This window comes from Physeter macrocephalus, chromosome 11 (assembly GCF_002837175.3).
Source record: "Physeter macrocephalus isolate SW-GA chromosome 11, ASM283717v5, whole genome shotgun sequence".
Taxonomy (NCBI): domain Eukaryota; kingdom Metazoa; phylum Chordata; class Mammalia; order Artiodactyla; family Physeteridae; genus Physeter; species Physeter macrocephalus.
In genome coordinates, this window is record NC_041224.1 from 10,786,197 (window position 1) to 10,812,610 (window position 26,414).

The following is a 26,414-nucleotide window of genomic DNA, read 5'->3' on the forward strand; positions in this document are numbered from 1 at the left end:
TGCGCGTCCGGAGCCTGTGCTCCACGACGGGAGAGGCCACAACGGTGAGAGGCCCGCGTACCGCAAAAAAAAAAACAAAACAAAACAAAAAAAAAAGATGATGACATTACCTAACGTTTGTCTTGGGTTTTTACAGTTTCAAAATACTCGCAAATACATGATTTCATCTCCTACATTCAAGCGCACCTTCATGAATTAATTCAGCAAACATTTACTGTCTTGTGCTATCACCTACCCCGTGCTAGCCTTTGTGCTGGGAATACTCCTATGGATAAGAAGTTTAAGCTGCTGTCTCAAAGAACTGAAAGTCTAGGGAAGGAGATAGATATTTAAATTAATAATTACAATTAAATGTGTTGAAAGCTTTTTGTAGTACAAATACATACAAAGTCTTATGAAAGAATAATGAAAGAGGTGACTCCTTTGAGTTGAGTCTTGAAGAAAACTATTCAGATGTAGGTTGGTGGGGTTTAAGTGTCCGGTGAGGGATGGATAATCTAGAAGAACACCTATTGAGAGGTAAAAGAGCTTGTCATTTCTAGAAGATAAGGCTGTAATTTATCAGAGCTAAAGTGCATGAGGGGAGACGCATCTATCCATCCATCCACCCACCCACCCACCCATCCATCTAATAAGAAATTGTTGATCATCTACTTACTATGAAGTATGAACTGGGGAAAAAAAGACAAATAATACAGGGTCTCATCCTTCAAGAAGATCAGTGTCTCTTAGGGAAAAGAGACGTGGAAACACATAATGGCTTTTCAGACCTTACCAAGTCTAAGGAAGTACTACTAGGAAATGGGCCGACACAAAGAAGGAGATATCAAACACTGCTTGGCTCATCCAGGAAACGCTTCATAGAGAACAAAATCTCTGATGAGTTGTATATTGAAGAAAGACTCTGCCTAGTAGATCAGAGAATAGGGTATTTCCACCAGACGGACTAGGTTGTGTGAGAAGCATGTAAGAACACTCAGCACAGGTTACTCAAAGTCACAGGCAGTGTGGCTTTAGCCCAGATTCTGCCTATGCACTAGAGAGAGTGGGAGATGAGATGGAGAGATGGGTGGGGACCAGATGACCAAGATGTTTGGATTTTGTACTGAAGGTGACACAGAACCACTGAAGGACCGTAAATCAGGGTGGGGGAATGTAATCAGATTTGTGTTTGCAAAGATCCAAATGATGGCAGTTTGGAGGCTAGATTAGGGAGCAAAGCTAAGAGAGTGGTTCCTGTTTGGAGACAATTACAGTAGTTCAGGTGACAATGAGGACCTGAATTAAGTGAACAACAGAGGAATAGATCAGAGGGGCTGTATTTGGAGATCTTAGTGCAGTAGACAGGTTTGAACATGCGGGGCTGCAGAGGGGAGGGGACTTTAGACTAACATCTGGGCGAATAATACTGTCATTGACCAGAATAGGGCAAGAAGGAAGAGTAAGCGGTGGACACGGTCCCCACAGTGACAGAAGTGTAGAAGGAGAATCAAGGGCCTGCCACGGGCAGTTCATTAGATGTTGGCATCATTGAATGCTACCACGAGCATGGAAAGGGCAGGTTCTGAAACTCATAATGAACTGGTGAAATACTGATGCTGCCTATTAACATGATTGCAGAAATGAAGAAACTAAAGCTTGGGTCTTTTAAGTGATCAAGAACCCAGGAATTCCAGGAACTCCTAGGCTAGTGCACTTTCCATTATACTGTGCAGTGGCTTTGTTGGAATTCATCAGCTACTCCAGTCTGTGAATTCCAGGGCCTGGAGGATAAAAGCACTGTGAGTGTCGCTGTATTTTGAGACTGGACTAGCTCAGGGCCTGACACATACAGAAGCACAGAATATCTTCAGTGCCAAAGCTTATGAACTTGACCAAGTAATTAAAAAAAATTTTTTTAACTTAAAAATACGATAATAAGGAGATGCTTATATATAACTGATTTATTTAAAACAATGTTTAATTTCAGTGACTGATTATTATAAAAATTGTTTACCACAAAAGAACTCCAAAAAAATCCTGTCTCCCTCTTCACTGAATTTCTTAATTTAAAACCAGGGAGATCAGCTCAGTGCTTTGTGACCACCTAGAGGGGTGGGATAGGGAGGGTGGGAGGGAGGGAGACGCAAGAGGGAGGAGATATGGGGACATATGTATATGTATAGCTGATTCACTTTGTTGTAAAGCAGAAACTAACACGCCATTGTAAAGCAATTATACTCCAATAAAGATGTTTAAAAATAAATAAATAAATAAATAATTTTAAATAAATAAATAAATAAAACCAGTGAGTATTTGTACAGATAGTGTCATGCAGAATTCTTTATAATTTTATGAGAGTTCTTCAACAACTACTTAAAAGAATTATTAAACTCACCTAGAATTGTTGATATAGCAACCTAAAATAACTTTTAAAATAGCTGTAATACAATGTTTAAAAGAAATTAATATATAAATTACTATAACCTAATAAATTCAATGTTAATATAATTTTAAGACACTAGTCACGTATATTTCTATACTATTAACGGCAGTTGCAACTTACCTACAAAATCTGAAAAATTCTTAATTGATGAATTTCAATTAATTTATTTTTTAATGTCAAAAATAGAAACTGAATAGAATGAAGTAAGTTTTTAATGTACAGCCTAAATATCATCTATGGCTAGAAAGTATAATTTATTACTTCAATTAAATATTTACCAGGAACTCTGGTTTCACACAAACTCAAAACCATCAACTCAGATGGTGCATTCACATTAATATACTAGTTTATTCCCATATATGTAGGTATTTTAAAGATTCTTTTGTCCTTTTTAGAGGATTCTTTTGTGATAAAGCATTACTTTTATGGAACAGTCTTTTCAACTGTAGAGGGTAACCGGGAATGAAAAGCAATAGAAAAATAATTCAGATTGCAATGTATTTATTCTACATATTCCTCATTATCTATATTTGAACAGGCATCTTCCTCCCACGTGATTCAGTTCTCTTCTTGGGTCTTTATCGTACAGAGATGTTTAATGATGTCATAGGAGGGAGTGACGTCACATTTTCAATATTATGACATAAGTGTAGGCTTGAGGAAAAGGAACAGATGGCTGCAAGAGAAAAAAACTCTTGTTTAAATGACACCAAAACCAGAAGTTGGCTCTGAATTGCGAAATGTAATTAAAACCTCATTTTAAAATGGATTTCACAGTTTATCCACCCTAGGAAGAGCTTTTTACCATATGAACTTTCCAGCTACCACAGCGCGCAAAAGAGGTTGCGTTTTTCATGTAAGCGATACACAGTTCAAGGAATGATGGTATTGGGGAGAGTGAAGATAAATCTCAGAGACATGGCAAGCCTGTTTGTTATAATGTCACATTTCATGGGAATGGTGTCAGAGTCATGAAAAATGTCTTTAGAAGAAAAAAATTACTTGTGGAAGCTTTTGGTGGGTATAATGTATCAGAGAGAATACAGCACTAGTGTCTTCGTTTGCTCTTGACATTGGGCTGATTCGCCCAAGTGTCTTTGTTAAAGAGTGAGATTTAGGATACTCAACACATACCCATCACCAGCATAACTTAATTGCATTTTATTTGGCACTTTTAGGTATATTAAGTAGTTGTGCTCCATTTCAGTTTGTCTAGTATTTGCCTGGATTTGCTATTTCTTTTAAAATAAGTTTTTCAATGAAAGGAAAACCATGATAAATGATAATCGGGGAAATTTGCCTAACACATTAAGGGTTAAAAAATAATTTTTCTTAATGCCTTTTGACAGATGAGCAAAAGACTGGAGGCTTAAATGACTTGCTGACGGTCACTTAGCAAGTAAGTGCTGGTGTCAGAAATAGAATCAGACTCTGTGACCCCAGCACTCCCTCTTTCTCCATTGTCCCAGGCAGACATAGAATAGGCACTGCATTCATGAAAGAATAGCTGTGGCCAATGTCACCACACGACATTACACTGAAATGTGTTCAAGGTTTGTGTTTCTTTGTCACTGAGTGCTCTCTACAAACCGATGTAGACTTAAAAAAAAATTTTTTTTATCGGAGTATAATTGATTTACAATGTTGTGTTAGTTTCTGCTGTACAGCAAAGTCAATCAATTATACATATACATATATCCACTCGTTTTTAGATTCTTTTCCCATATAGGTCATTATAGAGCATTGAGTAGTTCCCTGTGCTATACAGTAGGTCCTTATTAGTTATCTATTTTATATATAGTAGTGTGTATATGTCTATCCCAATCTCTCAGTTTATCCCCCTCCCCCTCCCCCCATAACCACAAGTTTGTTTTTCACATTACAAACCGATGTAGACTTAAAAAAAAATTTTTTTTATCGGAGTATAATTGATTTACAATGTTGTGTTAGTTTCTGCTGTACAGCAAAGTCAATCAATTATACATATACATATATCCACTCGTTTTTAGATTCTTTTCCCATATAGGTCATTATAGAGCATTGAGTAGTTCCCTGTGCTATACAGTAGGTCCTTATTAGTTATCAGCAGAAACTAACACGCCATTGTAAAGCAATTATACTCCAATAAAGATGTTTAAAAATAAATAAATAAATAAATAATTTTAAATAAATAAATAAATAAAACCAGTGAGTATTTGTACAGATAGTGTCATGCAGAATTCTTTATAATTTTATGAGAGTTCTTCAACAACTACTTAAAAGAATTATTAAACTCACCTAGAATTGTTGATATAGCAACCTAAAATAACTTTTAAAATAGCTGTAATACAATGTTTAAAAGAAATTAATATATAAATTACTATAACCTAATAAATTCAATGTTAATATAATTTTAAGACACTAGTCACGTATATTTCTATACTATTAACGGCAGTTGCAACTTACCTACAAAATCTGAAAAATTCTTAATTGATGAATTTCAATTAATTTATTTTTTAATGTCAAAAATAGAAACTGAATAGAATGAAGTAAGTTTTTAATGTACAGCCTAAATATCATCTATGGCTAGAAAGTATAATTTATTACTTCAATTAAATATTTACCAGGAACTCTGGTTTCACACAAACTCAAAACCATCAACTCAGATGGTGCATTCACATTAATATACTAGTTTATTCCCATATATGTAGGTATTTTAAAGATTCTTTTGTCCTTTTTAGAGGATTCTTTTGTGATAAAGCATTACTTTTATGGAACAGTCTTTTCAACTGTAGAGGGTAACCGGGAATGAAAAGCAATAGAAAAATAATTCAGATTGCAATGTATTTATTCTACATATTCCTCATTATCTATATTTGAACAGGCATCTTCCTCCCACGTGATTCAGTTCTCTTCTTGGGTCTTTATCGTACAGAGATGTTTAATGATGTCATAGGAGGGAGTGACGTCACATTTTCAATATTATGACATAAGTGTAGGCTTGAGGAAAAGGAACAGATGGCTGCAAGAGAAAAAAACTCTTGTTTAAATGACACCAAAACCAGAAGTTGGCTCTGAATTGCGAAATGTAATTAAAACCTCATTTTAAAATGGATTTCACAGTTTATCCACCCTAGGAAGAGCTTTTTACCATATGAACTTTCCAGCTACCACAGCGCGCAAAAGAGGTTGCGTTTTTCATGTAAGCGATACACAGTTCAAGGAATGATGGTATTGGGGAGAGTGAAGATAAATCTCAGAGACATGGCAAGCCTGTTTGTTATAATGTCACATTTCATGGGAATGGTGTCAGAGTCATGAAAAATGTCTTTAGAAGAAAAAAATTACTTGTGGAAGCTTTTGGTGGGTATAATGTATCAGAGAGAATACAGCACTAGTGTCTTCGTTTGCTCTTGACATTGGGCTGATTCGCCCAAGTGTCTTTGTTAAAGAGTGAGATTTAGGATACTCAACACATACCCATCACCAGCATAACTTAATTGCATTTTATTTGGCACTTTTAGGTATATTAAGTAGTTGTGCTCCATTTCAGTTTGTCTAGTATTTGCCTGGATTTGCTATTTCTTTTAAAATAAGTTTTTCAATGAAAGGAAAACCATGATAAATGATAATCGGGGAAATTTGCCTAACACATTAAGGGTTAAAAAATAATTTTTCTTAATGCCTTTTGACAGATGAGCAAAAGACTGGAGGCTTAAATGACTTGCTGACGGTCACTTAGCAAGTAAGTGCTGGTGTCAGAAATAGAATCAGACTCTGTGACCCCAGCACTCCCTCTTTCTCCATTGTCCCAGGCAGACATAGAATAGGCACTGCATTCATGAAAGAATAGCTGTGGCCAATGTCACCACACGACATTACACTGAAATGTGTTCAAGGTTTGTGTTTCTTTGTCACTGAGTGCTCTCTACAAACCGATGTAGACTTAAAAAAAAATTTTTTTTATCGGAGTATAATTGATTTACAAAGTTGTGTTAGTTTCTGCTGTACAGCAAAGTGAATCAATTATACATATACATATATCCACTCGTTTTTAGATTCTTTTCCCATATAGGTCATTATAGAGCATTGAGTAGTTCCCTGTGCTATACAGTAGGTCCTTATTAGTTATCTATTTTATATATAGTAGTGTGTATATGTCTATCCCAATCTCTCAGTTTATCCCCCTCCCCCTCCCCCCATAACCACAAGTTTGTTTTTCACATTTGTGACTATTTCTGTTTTGTAAATAAGTTCATTTGTACCATTTTTTTAGATTCCACATATAAGTGATATCATATGGTATTTGTCTTTCTCTGTCTGACTTACTTCACTCAGTATGACAGTCTCTAGGTCCATCCATGTTGCTACAAATGGCATTATTTCATTCTTTCTATGGCTGAGTAATATTCCATTGTATATATGTACCACATCTTCTTTATCCATTCTTCTGTCGATGGGCATTTAGGTTGCTTCCGTGTCCTGGCAATTGTGAATAGTGCTGCAGTGAACATTGGGGTGCATGTATCTTTTCGAATTATGATTTTCTGTGAATATATGCCCAAAAGTGGGATTGCTGGATCATATGGTAGTTCTATTGTTAGTTTTTTAAGGAATGTCCATACTGTTCTGCATAATGGTTGTATCAATTTCCATTCCCACCAACAGTGCAAGAGGGTTCCCTTTTCTCCACACCCTCTCCAGCACTTAATTGTTTGTAGATTTTTTGATGATGGCCATTCTGACTGGTGTGAGGTGATACCTCATTGTAGCTTTGATTTGCATTTCTCTAATGATTAGTGATGTTGAGCATCTTTTCATGTGCCTCTTGGCCACCCGTATGTCTTCTTTGAGGAAATGTCTGTTTAGATCTTTCGCCCATTTTTTGATCGGGTTTTTTTGATATTTGACTGGGTTGTTTTTTTGATATTGATCATGAGCTGTGTGTATATTTTGTAAATTAATCCCTTGTCATTTGCAAATATTTTCTCCCATTCTGTGGGTTGCAGTGTAGATTTTTATGTAAAATTTAGCTACAGTCTTACCTAATTCTATACCAGTAGCCATGATTGTATGTTTAAAAACATCTAGTTTTTCTTATATTTTCCTGTCTCATGCCATACGGGTAACAGAAGAAATGTCAGTGGATATTGGGAAATGAGAAAAGGGCAGTGTTATTAGTAAATATTCTCTCTTAACAATTCTCATGTGCTTATCAGGCCCCTACTTTGTTGCCTGAATTAATGTCTTTAATTTCTCACTCCGTAGTTGGATCTGAGCTGACATGACTAAGTAAGTTGTCTTTACTATATATAACATGTACAAAGCATATACTCTACAAGGCATACTCATTCCTCTCACCACATACTGTGCATTTTGCACATAATGCATATGCACACACACAATCCTAACAATAAACTGTTAAGAAATACAGCACTGTATGCAAAGGATTCTAAGTGTTATAAACCATTTCATGTGCAAAACATTCCAATTTTTCTTTTTTTTTTTAAAGTACTTCCATGCTATTTAAATATGTAAAAATATTTTGGTCAGTTTTAAGTTTGCCAAACTTTTGCCTGGAATTGTTTTTGGATGGTTTCACATTAATTCACTAGTATTCACAGGAATTAAAACTGTACAGTTCAAAGGATACCAGATGATTGTTTTTTGGTGCCTTTACAAAGACACCCTTAAGGTTAAGTCACCATAATTATAATGAAGTAATCATGTTGAAGGCGGAAAATGGGTCTTGTTCCGTGCTACCTCCTAGTGTCAGGTATATGGTAATTAGGCACTTAACAAATATTTATTGAATGAATGAATAAATGAAGTGATTTTCCACTCACTTACTTTATCTAATTAAGAGCATGAAAAAAAATGTATCTAAATTGTGTCCTTTAAGGAGGTGGGCCTGAATAATCAGGGGTAAAGAGCCCATCCACTGCAATCTGCCTTCTCCTCTTTCAGAAACCCTTGGGTCAAATTCTTCTACCTTCCACAGGGAGAAATTTTCAAAGAGGGAGATGTGCTATGTTCCTGCACTTAATTATCATTGTGCCTCTAATCAAACTCTAGGCCCTGGATTTCCATTAAAGCCCTTTGGTTTGTTAAATGGATAAGTAGAAGAAAGATTGAGGCATAGCACCTGTCTTTGGCCGTCCCAGTGGCTCCGAGTTTGATCAGTAAATAGTTAGTACCCAAATACCTTCCAGCCATGTTGCTCTACCCAACTTTCCTTGGTGACGACAGAATTTTGCTGTCATAAAGATACCGACAGCTACTCTATAGTACATTGCAGAGAAAATTCCTTGGAGGCGGATGGCAAAAAGACTCTCCATGGGTTATCTTCTTCAATCCCATATACCCTGTATCAAACCAGGGGCAGAGGCAGTGCTGTGATTATATGCCACCTGGAAACGTGGCTAGAGTTTTAACAGGTAGTCAAGTTTTAATACGTGATTAAAAGGCATAAAACCTTTGTGGATTAAAAGCCCAAACAGGAACACATAAGTGCTGGTGTTATTCTTTGACAAATGTTGACTTCGGGCGTCTATAACTGTCAAGGGCAGCCCCCTACAATGTTCCCTAGGGTTACATCCACTGCAGTCCACAGGCCCTTCCACAGGCCTGTATTTCTTAAAGAGAACAGATGGTTAGGGGAGGGGCCCAGACACAGAAGCAGATTTATCTTGTCAGGCTGTTCTCTCCAGGCAAATGACCTGAAGCAGGTCACAAGTGGTCACATGACAACAGTGTGGTTCAGAGGTGTCCTAAGGTGCTGGCCATTCGTTAACTCTTCCCTCTCAGGGTCTCAACTGCTTCTTTTGGATAGGCATATAGCAGTTCTGTTGCTATTGTTTTATGTGTGTGTGCATGTATTTTAAGGTAAAATGCCTTATTATGAATGCTAGTGAAGATTTATATATCTTTAAAAATATTTAATTGTTGGTACTTCCCTGGTGGCGCAGTGGATAAAACTCCATGCTCCCAATTCAGGGAGCCTGGGTTCAATCCCTGGTCAGGAAACCAGACCCCACGTAACGCCACAACTGAGAGTTCACATGCCACAACTAAGGAGCCCGCGTGCTGCAACTAAGGAGCCCTGGAGGCGCAACTAAGGAGCCCACCTGCCACAACTAAGACCCGGTGCAACCAAATAATTAAATTTTTTTTTAAAAAAGATTAGAAAAACTTTTAAAAAATTTAATTGCATCAATGGATTGTGGACACCTGGAGATATTTTATTTTATATTCTCAAATGATAGAAATCCTACCTTTAGGGGGATGAACGAACAGTTTTACAGGTAGTCAAGGCTAAGCGGCAGTCCGGCTAGAAAGCCCAGTGTCCTAAAAAGAGTTGCAGGGCAGAGCCAGCATCTTACCTTGCTACCCACAGTTACAGCAGCCTGTGGGTTCCAAACCTTCTCTTTCGAGCCTAAAAATTCCTGTTGTTTTCCTGGAGGCCTTGTTTTCAGGATGCTCTTCTTTTTGTGTGTTGTATGTGCATTTTGTTGCATGAAATACATGTTCTTTTGTGATTTGTACCCATCATAGAAGCTGAAGTCCTTGCCCTTTCAGTACAGGTCAGATTGTGTGTGCAGCCCAGCAGACCTCAGAGAGTCTGTGAAAGGCTGACCTAGTCAAACGCCAGCCTGACAACTGTCTTGCTGGGAACACTCACATCAAAAAGCTAAAATTGCCTTCCTCTGCCTACCTGAATTTTTTTTTTCTGTTACTTTATTTGGTTTGTTTTTCCAAATGCACTCCTTTTTCTAAGGCCATTTTCCCTAGTTGCCTGTCCTCTGAAATGTTCATACTTCTAGGTGTGGTATTTCAGGCCTGGAACCCTGAATAATCCATAATATAGGGACCGAATGGGTGGCTGTTCTAGAATTGGTCTCAGGATTTTCTAGGATGCTCTGAGTTTGTCTGATGTCAGTTCAAGCTCTCCATTCCATCCTGGGCCATTTTAAAAGGAGGCATTGAAATGGCAGCCAATGAATCTCAGATACTGTAGCTTTATTGTTTAAAAGAAAATACATATACATATGTGTATATACACTTTATGTACCTATACATGTTGTTTGATTTTATGAGCAAGGAGTAAACATATATATATATATATGTATATCTATACACACACACACGTAGAGTTTGATTTTATGAACAAGGAAGTCCTACTGTTGTAGAAGTTAACGTTTATTTCACAATTTTCAATGAAAGGTTATGTTCTATTAATGCCAGGCCTCATTTTCTCACTTACCTACATGTCTAAGTATAAACAAATAGTGTTAGAAAGATTCTTCTTTAAGAATTAGTATGAGCCAGTTCAAGCAGTAGGGCAGGCTAAACGTTCACAGGATACCTTGCCAACTTAGCACATGTAAAATAATGAATAAAATGAAAGGGGACAAAATATCATATTTTTAAATGCCTGGCTAAGCTGGTAGGAAAGTAAAGGACTTGTTCAGGGGGCAGAAACAAAAGAGAGAGCAGAGAAAATAAGGAGTAAGGGGTGTCCTAGAGCAGCCATTTGCCTGTTTTTCTTTTCTTTTATTGAGGTATAACTGATGTACAATATTATGTAAGTTTCTGCTATACAACACAGTGATTCACAATTTTTAAAGCTTACATTCCATTTTTAGTTATTATAAAATATTGACTATATTCCCTGTGTTGTACAATATATCCTTGTGGCTTATTTATTTTATACATAGTAGTTTGTACTTCTTAATCCCCTTCTGCTATCTTGCCCCTCCCCCCCCTCACTGGTAACCACTAGTTTGTTCTCTATATCTGTGAGTATGTTTCCTCTTTTGTTATATTCACTAGTTTGTTGTATTTTTTAGGTTCCACATATAAGTGATGTCATACAGTATTTGTCTTTCTCTGTCTATTTCATTAGCATAATACCCTCCAAATCTATCCATGTTGTTGCAAATGGCAAAATTTCATTCTTTTTTATGGTTGAGTAGTATTCCATTGTTTATAGACATCACATCTTCTTTATCCATTTATCTGTTGATGGGCACTTAGGTTGCTTCCGTATCTTGGCAATTATAAATGATGCTGCTGTGAACATTGTGGTGCATGTATCTTTTTGAATCAGTGTTTTTGGCTTTTTTGGATATATATCTGGGAGTGAAATTGCTGGGTCATATACTAGTTCTATTTTTAGTTTTTTGAGAAACCTCCGTACTGTTTTCCACATGACTGAACCAACTTACACTCCCACCAACAGTGTACAAGGGATCCCTTTTCTCCACATGCTCACCAACATTTGTTATTTGTGTTCTTTTTGACAGTGGCCATTCTGACAGGTGTGAGGTGATATCTCATTGTGGTTTTAATTTGCATTTTCCTGATGATTAACGATACTGAGCATCTTTTCATGACCATCTGTATGTCTTCTTTGGAAAAATGTCTATTCAGGTCTTCTGCCCATTTTGTAATTGGGTTGTTTGTTTTTTTGATGCCTGGGGGGTTTTAAAGGATGAAGTGAGAAAGAACTGGGGCTGAATAGAAATAAATCAGAGACATAGTCTCTGCCAGCACATGAAGGGAGTACTCCTCTCACCCCAAAACAACACCCATGTGGGTGGACTCAGTGCAAATCTCGCCCGCAGAAGGAGTCTTTGGAGATTATATGTCTTCCTCAGTCTTGTCTTCTGGTGGAGGGGAGGCAGTTGGGGAAAAAGTCTTCCATGAGAATCTATAACCACAAACCTGCACTTACTGAGTTTAGGGGCCAGAATTCATAGCACCTGTGTGGTTCTAAAACCCTCAAATGCTTAAACAGTCACAAAAAGATAAATATGGTACGATTCCACTTGTATGAGGTACCTATAGTCACATTCGTAGAGACAGACAATCGAATGGCGGTTGCCGTGGGCCAGGGGTCGGGGGATGGGGAGTTGATGTTCAATGGCTATAGAGTTTCAGTTGTGCAAATGAAGAGAGTTCTAGATATCAGTTGCCCAACAATGTGAATGTACTGAACACAGCCAAACTTGACACTTCAAAATGGTTAAGATGGTAAATTTTATGTTATGTGTATTTTACTACAGTAAAAATTGCCGTTTAATTTTTAAAAATTTAAAGTAGTCTCAGGTTGGTAATGCTCCCTGACTGCCTATAAGAAACAAACATAGCAAACAAACAAAAGGCCAGGAAAAAACCCTCCAACCCAGGATTTGTAATAATTTCCAAGGAATCTAAGATCACAGTAATATTTTACAAGGAAATAATGAATGAGGGCCAGAAGAACCAACAAACTATACACTCAGAATAAAAAGACAGTGGGAATTAGATTTATTAAGTACAAGGTTAACATTGTATGCTTAATTTTTTTTTAAAGATGAAGCTGAAAGCATGTTGAAGGAAAAAGAAATTATCAAAATTAACCAAGGAGATTTGAAAAGTAACCAAATAGAACTTACAGAAGAAAAAATAAAAACTATAGTTCTTAATATTATAAAACAAATTGATAGACTAAGCAGCAGATTGATTCCACTGGAGAGAGAAGGAGTAAATAGGAAGATGGAACTGAAGAAATTACAGCTCAAAGATGCAAATGCATGGAAGTATGAAGTGCAGGTATTAAGATCCTACCTGTATCAACTTATACTTTACAATGTAAATAATGTGGAAATATGGATGAAGCAATATTTGAAGAGACAATGGCTGAGGTTTTCCAGAAACAATGAAAAATACCCTTCTACTGAGGAATTCCAAGCATACAAAATAAAAAAGAAATTCACACTGAGATAGATCATAGGGAAAATACAGAATACCAGAGACAAAGATGCTAAAAGTCATCAGAAAAAAAAAGACAGGTTACTTCAGAGGGAGCACAATTACTCTGAGTTGATATAGCAGCAATAATACATGTCAGATAAAAATGGAAAGGGCTTGGAAAGAATAACTTTTTTTTTTTTTTTGTGGTACGCGGGCCTCTCACTGCTGTGGCCCCTCCCGTTGCGGAGCACAGGCTCCGGACGCGCAGGCTCAGCGGCCATGGCACACAGGCCCAGCTGCTCCACGGCACGTGGGATCTTCCCAGACCAGGGCATGAACCCGTATCCCCTGCATCGGCAGGCGGACTCTCAACCACTGCGCCACCAGGGAAGCCCAAGAATAACTTTTAAATAGAATTATCTATTCTAATTCACTATTATAAATTATCTATTATATTAAATGATCTCTTATGAGTGAAGGAATAAATGCATTTGCAGACACATGAAATCTAAGCATTTATTACCAAAACAGACCCTCAGTAAAGGAACTTCAAATGATGTACCTCAGGAAATAAGTAAGAATTTAAGGATAAAGATCTGAGATGTGAGAGGAAATGATAAGCAAAGAAAAAAAGCAAAAAAGTTAATCTAAATCTACATGAACCACGTTTTTTAATAAAATAATGTCTTATCACTGGGATTAAAAAAAATCAAGTAGGGAATTCCCTGGTGGTCCAGTGGTTAGGACTCCGTGCTTTCACTGCCAAGGGTCTGGGTTCGGTCCCCGGTCGGGGAACTAGGATCCCACAAGCTGTGCGGTGTGGCAAAAAAAAAAAAAAAAAAAATCAGGTAGACCCCACATCCTGGAAAATATAGCGTATGGCTTAGATGGTGAGTAACTGAGGTTTCTAAAGTTCTTGTATTACTAGGAAAGAAAGTAAAAATGTTTACTATATTTTAAAATGTTTAAATTTGATGTGTTAAATATACATGTTAAATTTTCTACTATAACTACTAATAGGATATAAATCAAACACATACCTTCCAAAGAAGTAAAGAGGAAAAAGAGAATATGGAGGTGAAAAAAAAACGAATAAAAAGAAATCAAGAAATTTTAACGATAACTATGACAAAAAAATGAAATAAGCATATCAGTAAACATAGCCAATGCAAATAAACTGAATTTAGCATATAAAAAAAGAGAATGACTGGGTAAAACTCCAAACCCAGCCATATGCTTTTTATACGACACATGTAAATTATAAAGACAAACACAAAAAGATTGGTACAGTCACATTAACATCAGATAAAACAGCTTTTAAAACACTAGTACTGGGCTTCCCTGCTGGCTCAGTGGTTAAGAGTCCTGCCAATGCAGGGGACACGGGTTCGAGCCCTGGTCCGGGAAGCTCCCACATGCCGCGGAGCAACTAAGGCCGTGCGCCACAGCTACTGAGCCTGCATTCTAGAGCCCACGAGCCACAACTACTGAGCCCGTGTGCCACAACTACTGAAGCCCATGTGCCTAGAGTCAGTGCTCTGCAAGAAGAGAAGCCACCGCAATGAGAAGCCCGCGCACCTCAACGAAGAGTAACCCCCGCTCACCTCAACTAGAGAAAGCTCACGTGCAGCAATGAAGACCCAACACAGCCAAAAATAAATAGAATAAATAAATTTCTTAAAAAAATAAAAATAAAAAAATAAAACACTAGTACTTACATTGCGAGATAAAGCAGCTCCATATATGTTGATATAAGTTTCGATTCATCAGGAAGATATAATAATTTGTATGCATGTGATAACATAGCTTCAAAATATATGAAGCGAAAACTGAAATATGTACATTCAGAAACTAAAAGTCCACCATGAGAGATTTTAACATACTTCTCATAGTAACCAATAGATCAAGCAGTCAAAAAATCAGTAGAAATATAGAATATTTGACACCATGATTAACAACTGTAGTCTAAGGGGTATATAGAGAGGATTTATCTAATAACAGAAGAATGCAATGTTTTCAAGAACTTAATAAATATTTTTAAATTTTTAAAATATATATTATCTATACTCTTGTATGCCTGATATACTTCACACTGTTTAAAAAGAATAAAAATTCATCCTTATTGATTAAAGGTGCTACATATATTCCATATCATACAAAAGTATATTATCAAATACATTATTCTAAATTCAAATGAAGCTACCCAAGATCGCATAGCAAATGGTAGAAGCAAGATTTAAAAGCACATGTCTCTGGGTCCAAAGATTCTATTCTTCACACTGCGATGCACTACCTCTATGACCAGTATCCAGAAACATCCCTCTGTTTTATCAGTACAACCAGAAGATTCCTGAAGATAGCCAAGTATTGATCTCAATAGCAACCCAGCTGCCAGGACAACTGCCTTTACCTTGATGTCCCTCAGGTTCCCCGTTAACACTGGCTTCTCTGTTCTGCCACAATTATAATGTTTTATTTTTTTTCTGCACAGGGTTTTACAGTATTTTTATTAAGATGAAGCATTTTACCAATACGTTCTGTAGGAGCATTAGTTTATTAAATAGCAGACTGTCAGATCTGATGATCAGGATTTATCAGTCTGCTAATATGACTGTATTCCACTTTGCAAGATAGAATTAATTGTAACGTATTATTAGTCTCATCGGTACTGTGTTAATTCTTTCGTCAATTCAGTGTAAAGGCCGATGTCTAGCCTTTGCAGCATTGTTAGGCTTCTTCATACAAATAACTGCAGCCAATGTCTGTTTATATAGTCAAGTTATTTTGCTGAGCCCTACAGGTATAATACAATATGAGGGCGTTGAGTGGTGGACCTCAGAAAGACATATCCATGTTTCAACCCTCTGAATCTCTGAAAGTGACCCTATTTGGAAAAAGGGTCTGCAGGCATAGTTACGTTAAGGATCTTGAGATGAGATCATTCTGGATGATCTGGGTGTGCACTAACTCTAATGACAAATGTCCTCATAAGAAGCAAAAGAGGAGACACAGACAAGCAGGAGGAGGCCATGTGAAGACAGCAGAAATTGAAGTTAGGCTACAAGCCAAGGAAAGCCTGGAACAACCAGACACTAGAAGAGGCAAGGAATGCTCCTCCTGTAGATCCTTGGAGGAAGCGCAGCCCTACCAACACCTTGATTCCAGACTTCTGGCCTCCAGAGCTGTCAGAGAATGCATTTCTATTGTTTGAGGCCTCCCAGTTTCTTTCTTTTTTTTCTTTTTTTTCTTCTTTTGGGGTATGCGGGCCTCCCTCTGCCGTGGAGGCCATGTGAAGACAGCAGAAATTGAAGTTAGGCTACAAGCCAAGGAAAGCCTGGAACAACCAGACACTAGAAGAGGCAAGGAATGCTCCTCCTGTAGATCCTTGGAGGAAGCGCAGCCCTGCCAACACCTTGATTCCAGACTTCTGGCCTCCAGAGCTGTCAGAGAATTCATTTCTATTGTTTGAGGCCTCCCAGTTTCTTTCTTTTTTTTCTTTTGGGGTATGCGGGCCTCCCTCTGCCGTGGCCTCTCCCCTTGCGGAGCACAGGCTCCGGACGCGCAGGCGCAGCGGCCACGGCTCACGGGCCCAGCCGCTCCGCGGCACGTGGGATCTTCCCGGACCGGGGCGCGAACCCGGTTCCCCTGCATCGGCAGGCGGACTCTCAACCACTGCGCCACCAGGGAAGTCCCCTCCCAGTTTCTTATAATTTGTTACAGAAGCCATAGGAAACTAAGACATAATACCGCCAAACAAATAATATACATATTACTATTAGCCGTGCATTTTCCAAAATTAAGATGATTCAAACCACCAGTCACAACAACACACCTCAACATTTCTATGTGTGTGTTTATTCTCAGGGTGAAAGCCATTCAATTCCCCTTCCCTTTATATTTGCAGATAAATGTATCACTCTAAACTATTGGCAAATACTGAACATGTGGAATTGGCACCAACTGTGACATCCTACCCTGAGACAAAGTGGTGACACCAACTGTGAAGCACTATGAAGGATTAAGTAAATTAAAAGAAATGCCTTCTGCAAAATACCTAGGATACTGACACAGGGTAGGGACACAAAAATGGCATTGGTGATTTTTATTAACGTCTATGGTAAAACTTTATAAATACTCTCTTCCAAGTAGTTAGTAGTTTTTTTCTAGTGCTTTATTGATCTGATGATTTTATTTATTTGATCATTCATGAATCTTGTGACGGTTCGCACTAATTGGTAGATGGTCCTCTTACCTGTCAAGGTGTGACATAACTGTTTTGGAGATGTCCGCTCCAGCTTCTTGCAGAACTCGGATAATCTGAAATGGTGCACTTGGATTCCTTCCCGGGTGAATAATAACAGGACAGCCAAGCTGAGTCTGAGCGTGAGCTGTTGCCTGCAGAACCTTTCTTTCACTCTCAGTCAGAGGCCAGGAGCAACCAATTTCCCCAATAACGCCACACTTGATACTGGTTCCATCAGCTCCGTGGAGAATTTCATTAACAAGGACATCAGTAAGCTAAGGAAGAGAATGAAAATGGATAGACTGGATTTTATCAACATAGAGTCACCACAGTATGTGAATGAATTAGTCATTCAGTCACTCATTCTTTTAAAAGTGTATCCAACATTCATTCAGTTAGTATTGGTCAATGAGAAAGGCATTTTACTGACCAAATCTCAAATTCAACAAGTTACTGTACAAGAATTTGAAAAAGAATCGATAAATGTATATGTATAACTGAATCACTTGGCTGTACACCTGAAACTAACACAATATTGTTAATCAACTCTACTCCAATATAAAATAAAATTTTTTTTTAAAATCAAAAAACCAACTTACTCTAAATCAAAGAGTCCGCAGTAACTTACTGTGATTATTTACCACGAAATTCATGGCTTTAGGAGGCTGCAGGGGGAAAAGTGACTTAATGAGAGTACATTCATTGTACATTCGTTCACTGAGATAAAAATCTGTATTTTAACCTAAGGGGCATCCAGAATGTAAAAAGACTGCCTCTGAATCTATGTCAACTGTAGCAAGTAATTCTTTAATTTTCTCTTATTCATTCTGTCCTTTATCCTATACAGCAAAGCAAATTCACAGCACACAATACTAAGATGGCATTTGCGGGCTCATATTTATATTGAGTGGTTAGAAGAATGTGTAATCCCTGATATCAGGATAGTCTTCAAATAATATAAATGTATAAAAAGGGAAAGGCCTGACTGGAAAAAAAATACAGATAAAATTTTGAAATATTAAGTATTTTAAAGATTAACTGACTCTGCAAAGACTGCAGCTGACATTCTATGCCTATGAAACAGGCAATGGAAGATACATATAAATATATACATGTATGTGTAAACACACATCTAAATGTATATTACATGTATATATACAAGGAGAACACACACACACATACAAAAAAGCTTTGCAGGCTCAGCGGCCATGGCCCACGGGCCCAGCCGCTCCGCGGCACGTGGGATCCTCCCGGACCGGGGCGCGAACCCGCGTCCCCTGCATCGGCAGGCGGACGCTCAACCACTGCGCCACCAGGCAAGCCCCTTATCCTTTCTTTTTGTCCCTGAAAGATTTGCTTTTTCTTCTGCCCATTCTTGCTTAAGATCATATTATGACAAAAACAGGAAAATGGATTTTCTTCTACCCCTCCTGGTTTGTAAAAGGAGAAGGAAACATATTCGCAACTGTGCCAAGTCTCTGCCTGCCAGGTTTCACCCGACAGTGAATTTTTATTGCTGGTTATTATAAAATCCAGAAAGAAAATTGAGGTTGCATAACTGAAGCTTCTAATGGAAAACTGAGATTTACACACAGACTGTGCCACCGCTACTGCACACCATGATATACAAGAATCTAAGTATTAACCCATTGGGTTTTCCGGTGACCAGTGCATTAAGATCTCCTTCCTGGATGCTTTTTCTTTATGAAATGAAATGTTCCTAATTTAGGTCCCATTGACAGATGCCTTTGCTAGCTAGCAAATTTCTACAGCATGCCTCTGAGCCAGTGACATTTCCAAATGTAGATGACACGTAGGGATAATCCACGGTCTGAAGTTCTGATGATTCTGAATTTACATGCAAATATTGTCCAAGAAATTAGGGCTTTTTACCTGCTCCAATGACATGGCTCTGGTCTCTGAAGAGTGCGTTGCATCCACATAAAACCCAGCTCCGGATATGATGTGGACGCCAGTCTCTTCTGCAAGCCGCTTCAAGGTCTGCACATCTCGGCTGATCCCAGTGGTTGTATTTTCCACCAAAGCTCCTCCACCTTTGGCTTTAAAATCCAACAGTTCTTCCTTGATGGCTTCCGTCTCCTGATTCAACTGCAGATTCTCTCTATGGGAATAAGGGTTTTTCTGGATCCAAAATAAATTTTTCATTGTAATAGGTTCGTTGGAGATCACTTCATGGCACGGAGGAGGTGGGTAGTAAGAGCAGTCAAAAGACATAGTCAAATGTTCGTGGGTCAGGGTGCGGCCCAGTTTGCTTGGTTCCACAAGGCCCAGAACAGTTTGGACTTTCCCACTTGAGGAAGACATTTCTGATGGGACCAGGAGATGCTCTAAAAAGAGTGTTTTCTGGAAAAAAGAAAACTGTAATCAGAAAATGTAACACACACATAAATTCTGTCCATAGGGGATGTGAGGCTGTGAACGTATACCAGTATAAGAGAGAGAATCAATGAGACTAGAGATACGATCTCACTTATCATCCTGCCAAAGTCAAGGTCTGCTGCTTGTAAATTGCTGAAGTTCACTGCAGCTCTAAGTGACATGCATGGCGTTAAATGTCCCCCAACCACTTCCACTGGGACTCCTCTGCCTGATTTAATCCCAAACTCATCTACTGGAAGTATTTCTTGATATTCAGTTCACATTTTTCTTTTGCTTAATTTTACCTCATTAGTCATAGCTATGCTGCCTTGGGTAATTCAAAAATAATCTCCATTTAAAAAAAAACCTCTTCATAATCAATAACGTGTCTCAAAAGCAGCCATGTATCAGAACTGTTTCATTTGTCATTTTTCAGCTAAATTAAATATACTGAAGCTACTGATCATTCCATGACTCATTCACTATCCACGTGAACAAATTTCTGTTGGAGGTCCACCATGTAGAAATTGGATATATAAAGAGAAATGCGACAAGATCTCTGACTATGATGATTTCACACATTATTCCCCAAAAAACAGCCGGAGGGAGTACATCTAGGTTTAATAATGAAAAAACAAAAACAAACCTCTCCATTCTAGATGTTTTGTTTTGCCTAGGGCACACCTCAGAAATACACTTCAAAAATACTGAATAGCAAAAATTCTTAGGTGTAATGAGCGACTGTGAGTTACTGAAACTGAAGTCTGTTGTCTCTAAAAAGAGCAAATACCTCTCTGTTTCTCCTCTGTTTACTTTCATTTGTGACACAAGTTAAGTGTGCACCAAGTTTCTATCAGTGACAGCAAGGACCCAATTCCAATGCTTTCCATTTCCTAAATGAAGGGATTTCGCTTGGGAAGAAAAAAGATGATCCTGAAAGTGGTGAAGGGACATAGTCAAGGGCAAAACCACAGCCAGAGACAGTGTCCCACTGGAGCACCAACCAGACACACCCAGACGGACGGTGGAAAACCATCTGCCCGGAACTGAGTAAAAACAGTGTCTTTCGAAGCTCTCACATTGTTCCTTTTTTTTTTTTCTCCTCTCCCCTCTTTTTAATTGTGGTAAGATATATATAGCATACAATTTGCCATTTTAACAATTTTTAAATGTACAATTCAGTGGCATTAATTACATTCACAATGTTATGCAACCATCACCAGTATCTGTTTCCAAAACTTTTTTCATCACTCCAGACAGAAACTCTGTAAACATTAAGCAATGATTCTCCATTCTCTCTTTCCCCGAGGCTCTGGTAACTACCAATTTACTTTCTGTCCCTATGAATTTACCTCTTTTAGATAGTTCATTAAATATTTGTTCTTTCACACTGTTCCTTTAAAAGACATTCTGAAACCATTTTCCCCCTTTGATGGGGGAGGCACATCCCTTTGATGGTCTTCTGTGACTTTCTGATAATCAGTTTTCCCATCTGTAAATTAGAACAACAATGCACATTTCATAGGCTGCCATAAGAATTAAATTACATAGCACAGGTAAGAAGACCTGTAAAAGTGTCTGGCACCCAGCACACATCTTCAAGAAAATAGTAGCTTTGTTATGCTGGTTCTGGAAACTATTATATATGTCCTGGGTTATTTCTTTCTAGAGGAAGTGGTTGATTAGAGAAGCAATGGGTATAGGACAAGTTTGTAATGGGTGTAGTGCATACATAAGACAAGGTGAAAATAAATCAAGGGTGGAGAAAGAGGAGTAGTGAGTTATGGGGCCACTTTACATCAAGCCGCTACAATTATCTGGAATGCAGGTGTTTGATATATACTAGCGTGCAATGCATAAATGATTGATTTGGACTGTTTGACCGAGAACTTTAGGACTTGTGGCTAGCATGGCCATTAATTTTTGTTGGAGAGTGCTCGTCTGCAAGCCAGGCTTCCAAAAGCTAAATATTTCATGTGGCGGCCATAGCGGAAGAAGATCGTATCTATTTAGAGAATCACTCTGCAGCTGCCAGTCACTGCAGACGGCAATATTTTCCATTGATGATGTCTAGGAACTCACTGTTCGATGCCTTATTCCTTGTTACTGTAGTTAGTTCCTTCAGTTGATGAAATCAAAGTACCATTAATAATAGACTCAATATCCCATATGTGTTGATTTGTTCTTTCCCTCCTTCTGGTTGATGGTCTCACCGATGTGTTCCTGGAGAATCACCAGGGGCCAGAAACTTGGATAAACTGACAAAACACTTATCATTTTTACTAGAAAAGCGCCACACTGCATATTTAATTGATATAGATTTGAAAGAGCAATGTTGGTAAGTTTCAAGCTCACAAGCAGCGAGTCTTCGTGAAAAAAACATCACCTAGGAAATGTCATCTCCTCTGGGAAATTCCTCTAACACTCAGGCACAGCTAGTTGGTGCTTTCCGTGATCATATACAATGTAACCCACACTTAAAAGATAAAAGATTAAAGAACAAACTATAGCCAACACCACTCTATGCTAGAATGTATCTTTTAGCGGATTAAAATATGCAGGTAGATTTCCTAGTTCCTCTGTAGTGAGGGAGCCCTTTTGAGTCTATATTCACCCTGTTCACCCTGGAACTTGTTCTCTTCTCAGCCGGCAGGCAAGGGGCTATTAATGGCCCTCCTCCATAGAGAGAGTGCACAGAATACAGAGGACAGTAAGTGGGCAGTAAAAGCTGCAGTGCACAGCTGTGCAAGCAGGAGTGACCCCCCCCACCCGCCCCGCCCCATGCAAAAAGGAGGCTTCAGGCATTTTACAGAGCATCCGTGGCAAGCTTCCACACTGTATACACCTGCACAGAAGGTAGTGGGAAAAGGGTTAGGCAGAGCTATAAACACATCGGCCACAAGCTTTGTTGTACTTCAGGTATGAAATCTGAGCAGTCAGAGAGACTGAGGACAATCTACAATTACTATGATAGCCTGATCAGAGGAAACAACTCTTCCAATTCCAATGGGTATAGAATTTAAAAAAAAAAAAAAAAAAGAACACAGAAATTTAAAGAAAAAAAAAAAAGGAACAGAATCAGAGAACAGCACTACTATACCACTGAGCTGGAAACCAGGCACAATATGTAGGATTGGTCTTTTTTGAAACATATGCATAAATGAACTTTTATAAAATGTATAGCAAATTGGCTAAACTACTGGAGTTGGGTGGTGAGTAGGTAGTTTGGGAGAAATTTTAGTTTCATTTCACTGAAATTGTGCCACAGCTATTTCACCCTCGCCGCCATTACTCTTAAGATTTTTTCTGTCTACCTAGGGTGGAGATCCATTTCAATTATATTTCATAGTTCAGAGAGTAGGACTTCTGGACCTCTGAATATTTTACATATGAATGTATGGAATTTCTTTAACAGCAATATACTGTCCAATTGCATAGACATAAGCCCTCTTCCTGCCCCTGCATCTGCTGCACCAGGTCCTAGACCAGATTGGAGATACACAATTTATAATTTTAGAAGCAATGGTGAAATTGGCAAGTTGATGTTTGATGAATTGATTTTCAGTTCACTTGTTCAACAACTGTGTAAGTTCTAAGCTCTGTAATAAATCCCTTGGTCCATTTCACTTATAGTTGTTTCCTTTCCCTAATCAAACCCTAACGGATTAAAGAATGGGAAAGCATTTCAGAGTTTTATGCAGGAGAAGATATGATCTGAAAAACCTGGCAACTGTGTGGAGAATGGACAGAAGCGGGGCCAGTGTGCCTACAGAGACCAGCAGGGTGTTGCTAGAATCTGGACAAAATCCAGTGGTGGCTTAGTCTGAGCTTGATGCCAGTGGAGATGGTGAGACAGCAGAAGCAGAAAGAAGTACAACAGATGGAAGTTTCTCACTGGCCTTGCTGGTGCTATAAAAGTAGTATCCCCCAAATAAATGGGCTCCTTAGAAAAAAGTGCCGTCTCATGGAAATGTGTGGGCACTTCTATTTTTTTATGGGTTACATCATACAGAGCAGCAGTACTCCATAAACGCTGCACTTAAAGCTGACATTTGATTTGTGACTAAAATATTTTAGACACCGCATAATACTTTTGGAAGCTTGTTTGAATACTTCCGTCATGTGCAGGTTCAAGCCTTTGACATGCCTTCTCTCCAACAGCATCGGTCCGGTGGCTGAACAAGAGTGACACGAGGAATTTCTCCTCACACACGTCCCCACGTGTCCACTTGCCCAGATATTTATGGCTAAGTGGCTCTACTGCGTGGAGATTTATAACTTTTCATATTAAACACTGTCCAAAGATCAATAGCCATGTCTGAATAAAGAGAAAGAAATCCAGCCACCTCAGTACACAGAACAATAAGGGGACCCAGCAAGCTCTTCAAACTGTGACATAAATAAAACAAAAGTACTCAGAGATACAGATGAGCAACTTGTTTCTGGAATTCAGAGGAAAATGGTGGGTTTCATCCCCAAGTTTTTTGCTCTGTTTTCTATTTGACTAAGGAAGTAAGAGAGACAAACTCGGGATATTTCCAAATCTCAAACAACAAATATGAAGATGGTGGCAGAGATGTACACAGGAAGTGACATTCCTAGAAAAATGCGGTCACAGGCAGGTGTGCTTGGGAAAGAGGCCCCCCTCCTCTGGCTCAGCTCAGCTCTTCCCCATCCTGTGCTCCTGGATGAGAACGGTTCATCTAAACCGCTAGGCCAAGTCATTCAAGTGATCATTAAACTCAGAAATTACATCAGGCTCTTGACTGAAGGGATGGAGCTTGTGACTTCGTTGACTCTTTAATTTAGTCAAACATGTGCTAAGTAGTCAACCTTTCAAGTCAAACACACTGTAACTTTGGTAAATTGTACTGCTGGCTTCTTGAATCCGTTACCTGTTTAGTCAACAAACGGTAAATATTTTCTCCTCGGTAAAAGAAAGGGAGAGAGGAAGGATGTGGGTGTAGGGGAGAAAGAGAGGGGAAAAACCAATATTTCTTTCTATGGAGGTCAAAATACAATATTGCTTACTACTTATCGTAGTAACATAAGTAATAGTTGTTCAATGTTGGCAAAATGCTGCTGTATGTAGAACTGAACGGACCTTCGTGTTTTTCTTCATTTGAAAAGCTAAGATCTTAGCTCATCTTAGCCCTTCTTATTCTCAGAAGAAGGTTCCATACTCAGTGCTTTGAGGATGTTTGATGAAACTTTTTGATTTTGCTAACATACAGTCCTGGAAGAGAAACATACACCAAGTTACTGGATACAATAATTAAAACTTCTTTTTCTTCATAAAGAACTCTCTGAGGTGAAGTTAGTTCTCAGCTTATTATAGAGGGCGTTTTTGTTTTTTTTTTTTCTTCCATGGATTCCTAGCAATAGGTTGTCTCCTGGAAACAACAATATTTTGAGCAAATTGCACAGCTGGTCCTTAACTGTATTTAGTCATTAAGAATCTTAAATTTTGTGCTAATTTTAATTCTTGGCAAATCAAATTAATGTCTTATCCACAAAATATCTATATTCGTCACACAGTTTCATGCGGGAGGCTATTCTTGAGGTGGCCTGGTTTAGCTGGAAGAATGGTCCGGTCAGAGTCAAAGCTCTTGGCTCTTCCTCTAAACAGCTGTGTGACTTTGGGCAAATAACTTAATACTCTGAAGCTGTTTTCCCATCTGTGAAATGAAGGGGTTGACCAGATGACTTCTGGATGACATCCATGCTTCTGTGATAGCCTTTAACTTGAAATGGATATTACTGACTTTCTAGAAATCATTATCAATGAAGGTTGTACTTTAAGAACAGTTTTTAAAATGTGTATTTTATATGCATACATACATACACATACATATAATAAGAGAGACAGAATGAATTTCATTCATTAAATATCAATTTCATTTATTAACTATGAATAAAGGCTGTACTTTAAGAATGTTTTTTAAAATGTATATTTTAGGGAGTTCCCTGGTGGTCCAGAGGTTAGGACTTGGCGCTTTCACTGCCGTGGGCCCGGGTTCAGTCCCTGGTCAGGGAAGTAAGATCCCGCAAACCACGCAGACAAAAAAAAAAAAAAAAAAATGTACATTTTATATACATGTGAATACTTATGTACATGGAGAGAGAGACAGAGAGAGAGAATGAATGAATGAATGAATGAATTTCAGTTTCAGCTACTTCTAAGCTAAAAGAGAACTGTCCAAGAGGCTAGGAGGGGCGGATGGTTTGAAAGAACCCTGAACTTGAAGTTCTGGCTCCACTGTTTCCTACCTGTGTAATTGTGGAAAATTTTTAAAGCTTACAGTGAGTTGAGTTGATTTCCTGACTTGAAAACTACAGTAGATCTGCCTGATCTACTGCTTTAGATTTGAAACAAAAAGCAAATAAGGTGGTACCTAAAAGCATTACCTAAATTATAAAGCCCCAGACAAATGTCCTGAATTATTATTATTTGCCAAACTTTGAACTCTTTTCCAAATATTTGCTGAGTATCCTTAGGCAAATGAACCTAAACTTGTTCTCTAAAAAAAAAACTAACAATAAGGGGTTGGAGTTGATGAATCAAACTGAGGCTCTAATTTGCTCAGAAAGGAATTCCTTCACTTGAGGCCCATGATTTTCAGAAGTAGACTGACTGTTTCAATTGACATC

The 26,414-nt window shown here is 38.3% G+C and overlaps 1 protein-coding gene across 4 annotated transcripts in view; it reads right to left on the reverse strand.

The window, feature by feature from the left end:
• PTER (phosphotriesterase related) overlaps positions 1 to 26,414 on the reverse strand; it is a 67,974-nt gene that overhangs the window by 12,884 nt on the left and 28,676 nt on the right. The window contains exons 2-4 of one of the 4 annotated variants that reach the window (XM_028495774.2): positions 21,116 to 21,255; positions 19,278 to 19,748; positions 17,394 to 17,659 (exon numbers count right to left, since the gene is read on the reverse strand). In XM_028495774.2, coding sequence (XP_028351575.1) covers positions 17,394 to 17,659; positions 19,278 to 19,748; positions 21,116 to 21,133 — 755 coding nt within the window. In that variant the 5' untranslated portion in view covers positions 21,134 to 21,255. Of the gene's footprint in view, positions 1 to 17,393; positions 17,660 to 19,277; positions 19,749 to 21,115; positions 21,256 to 24,794; positions 24,890 to 26,414 lie in introns of those variants that run through there. The other 3 variants (XM_028495775.2, XM_028495776.1, XM_007118502.4) reach the window with 3 other exon arrangements.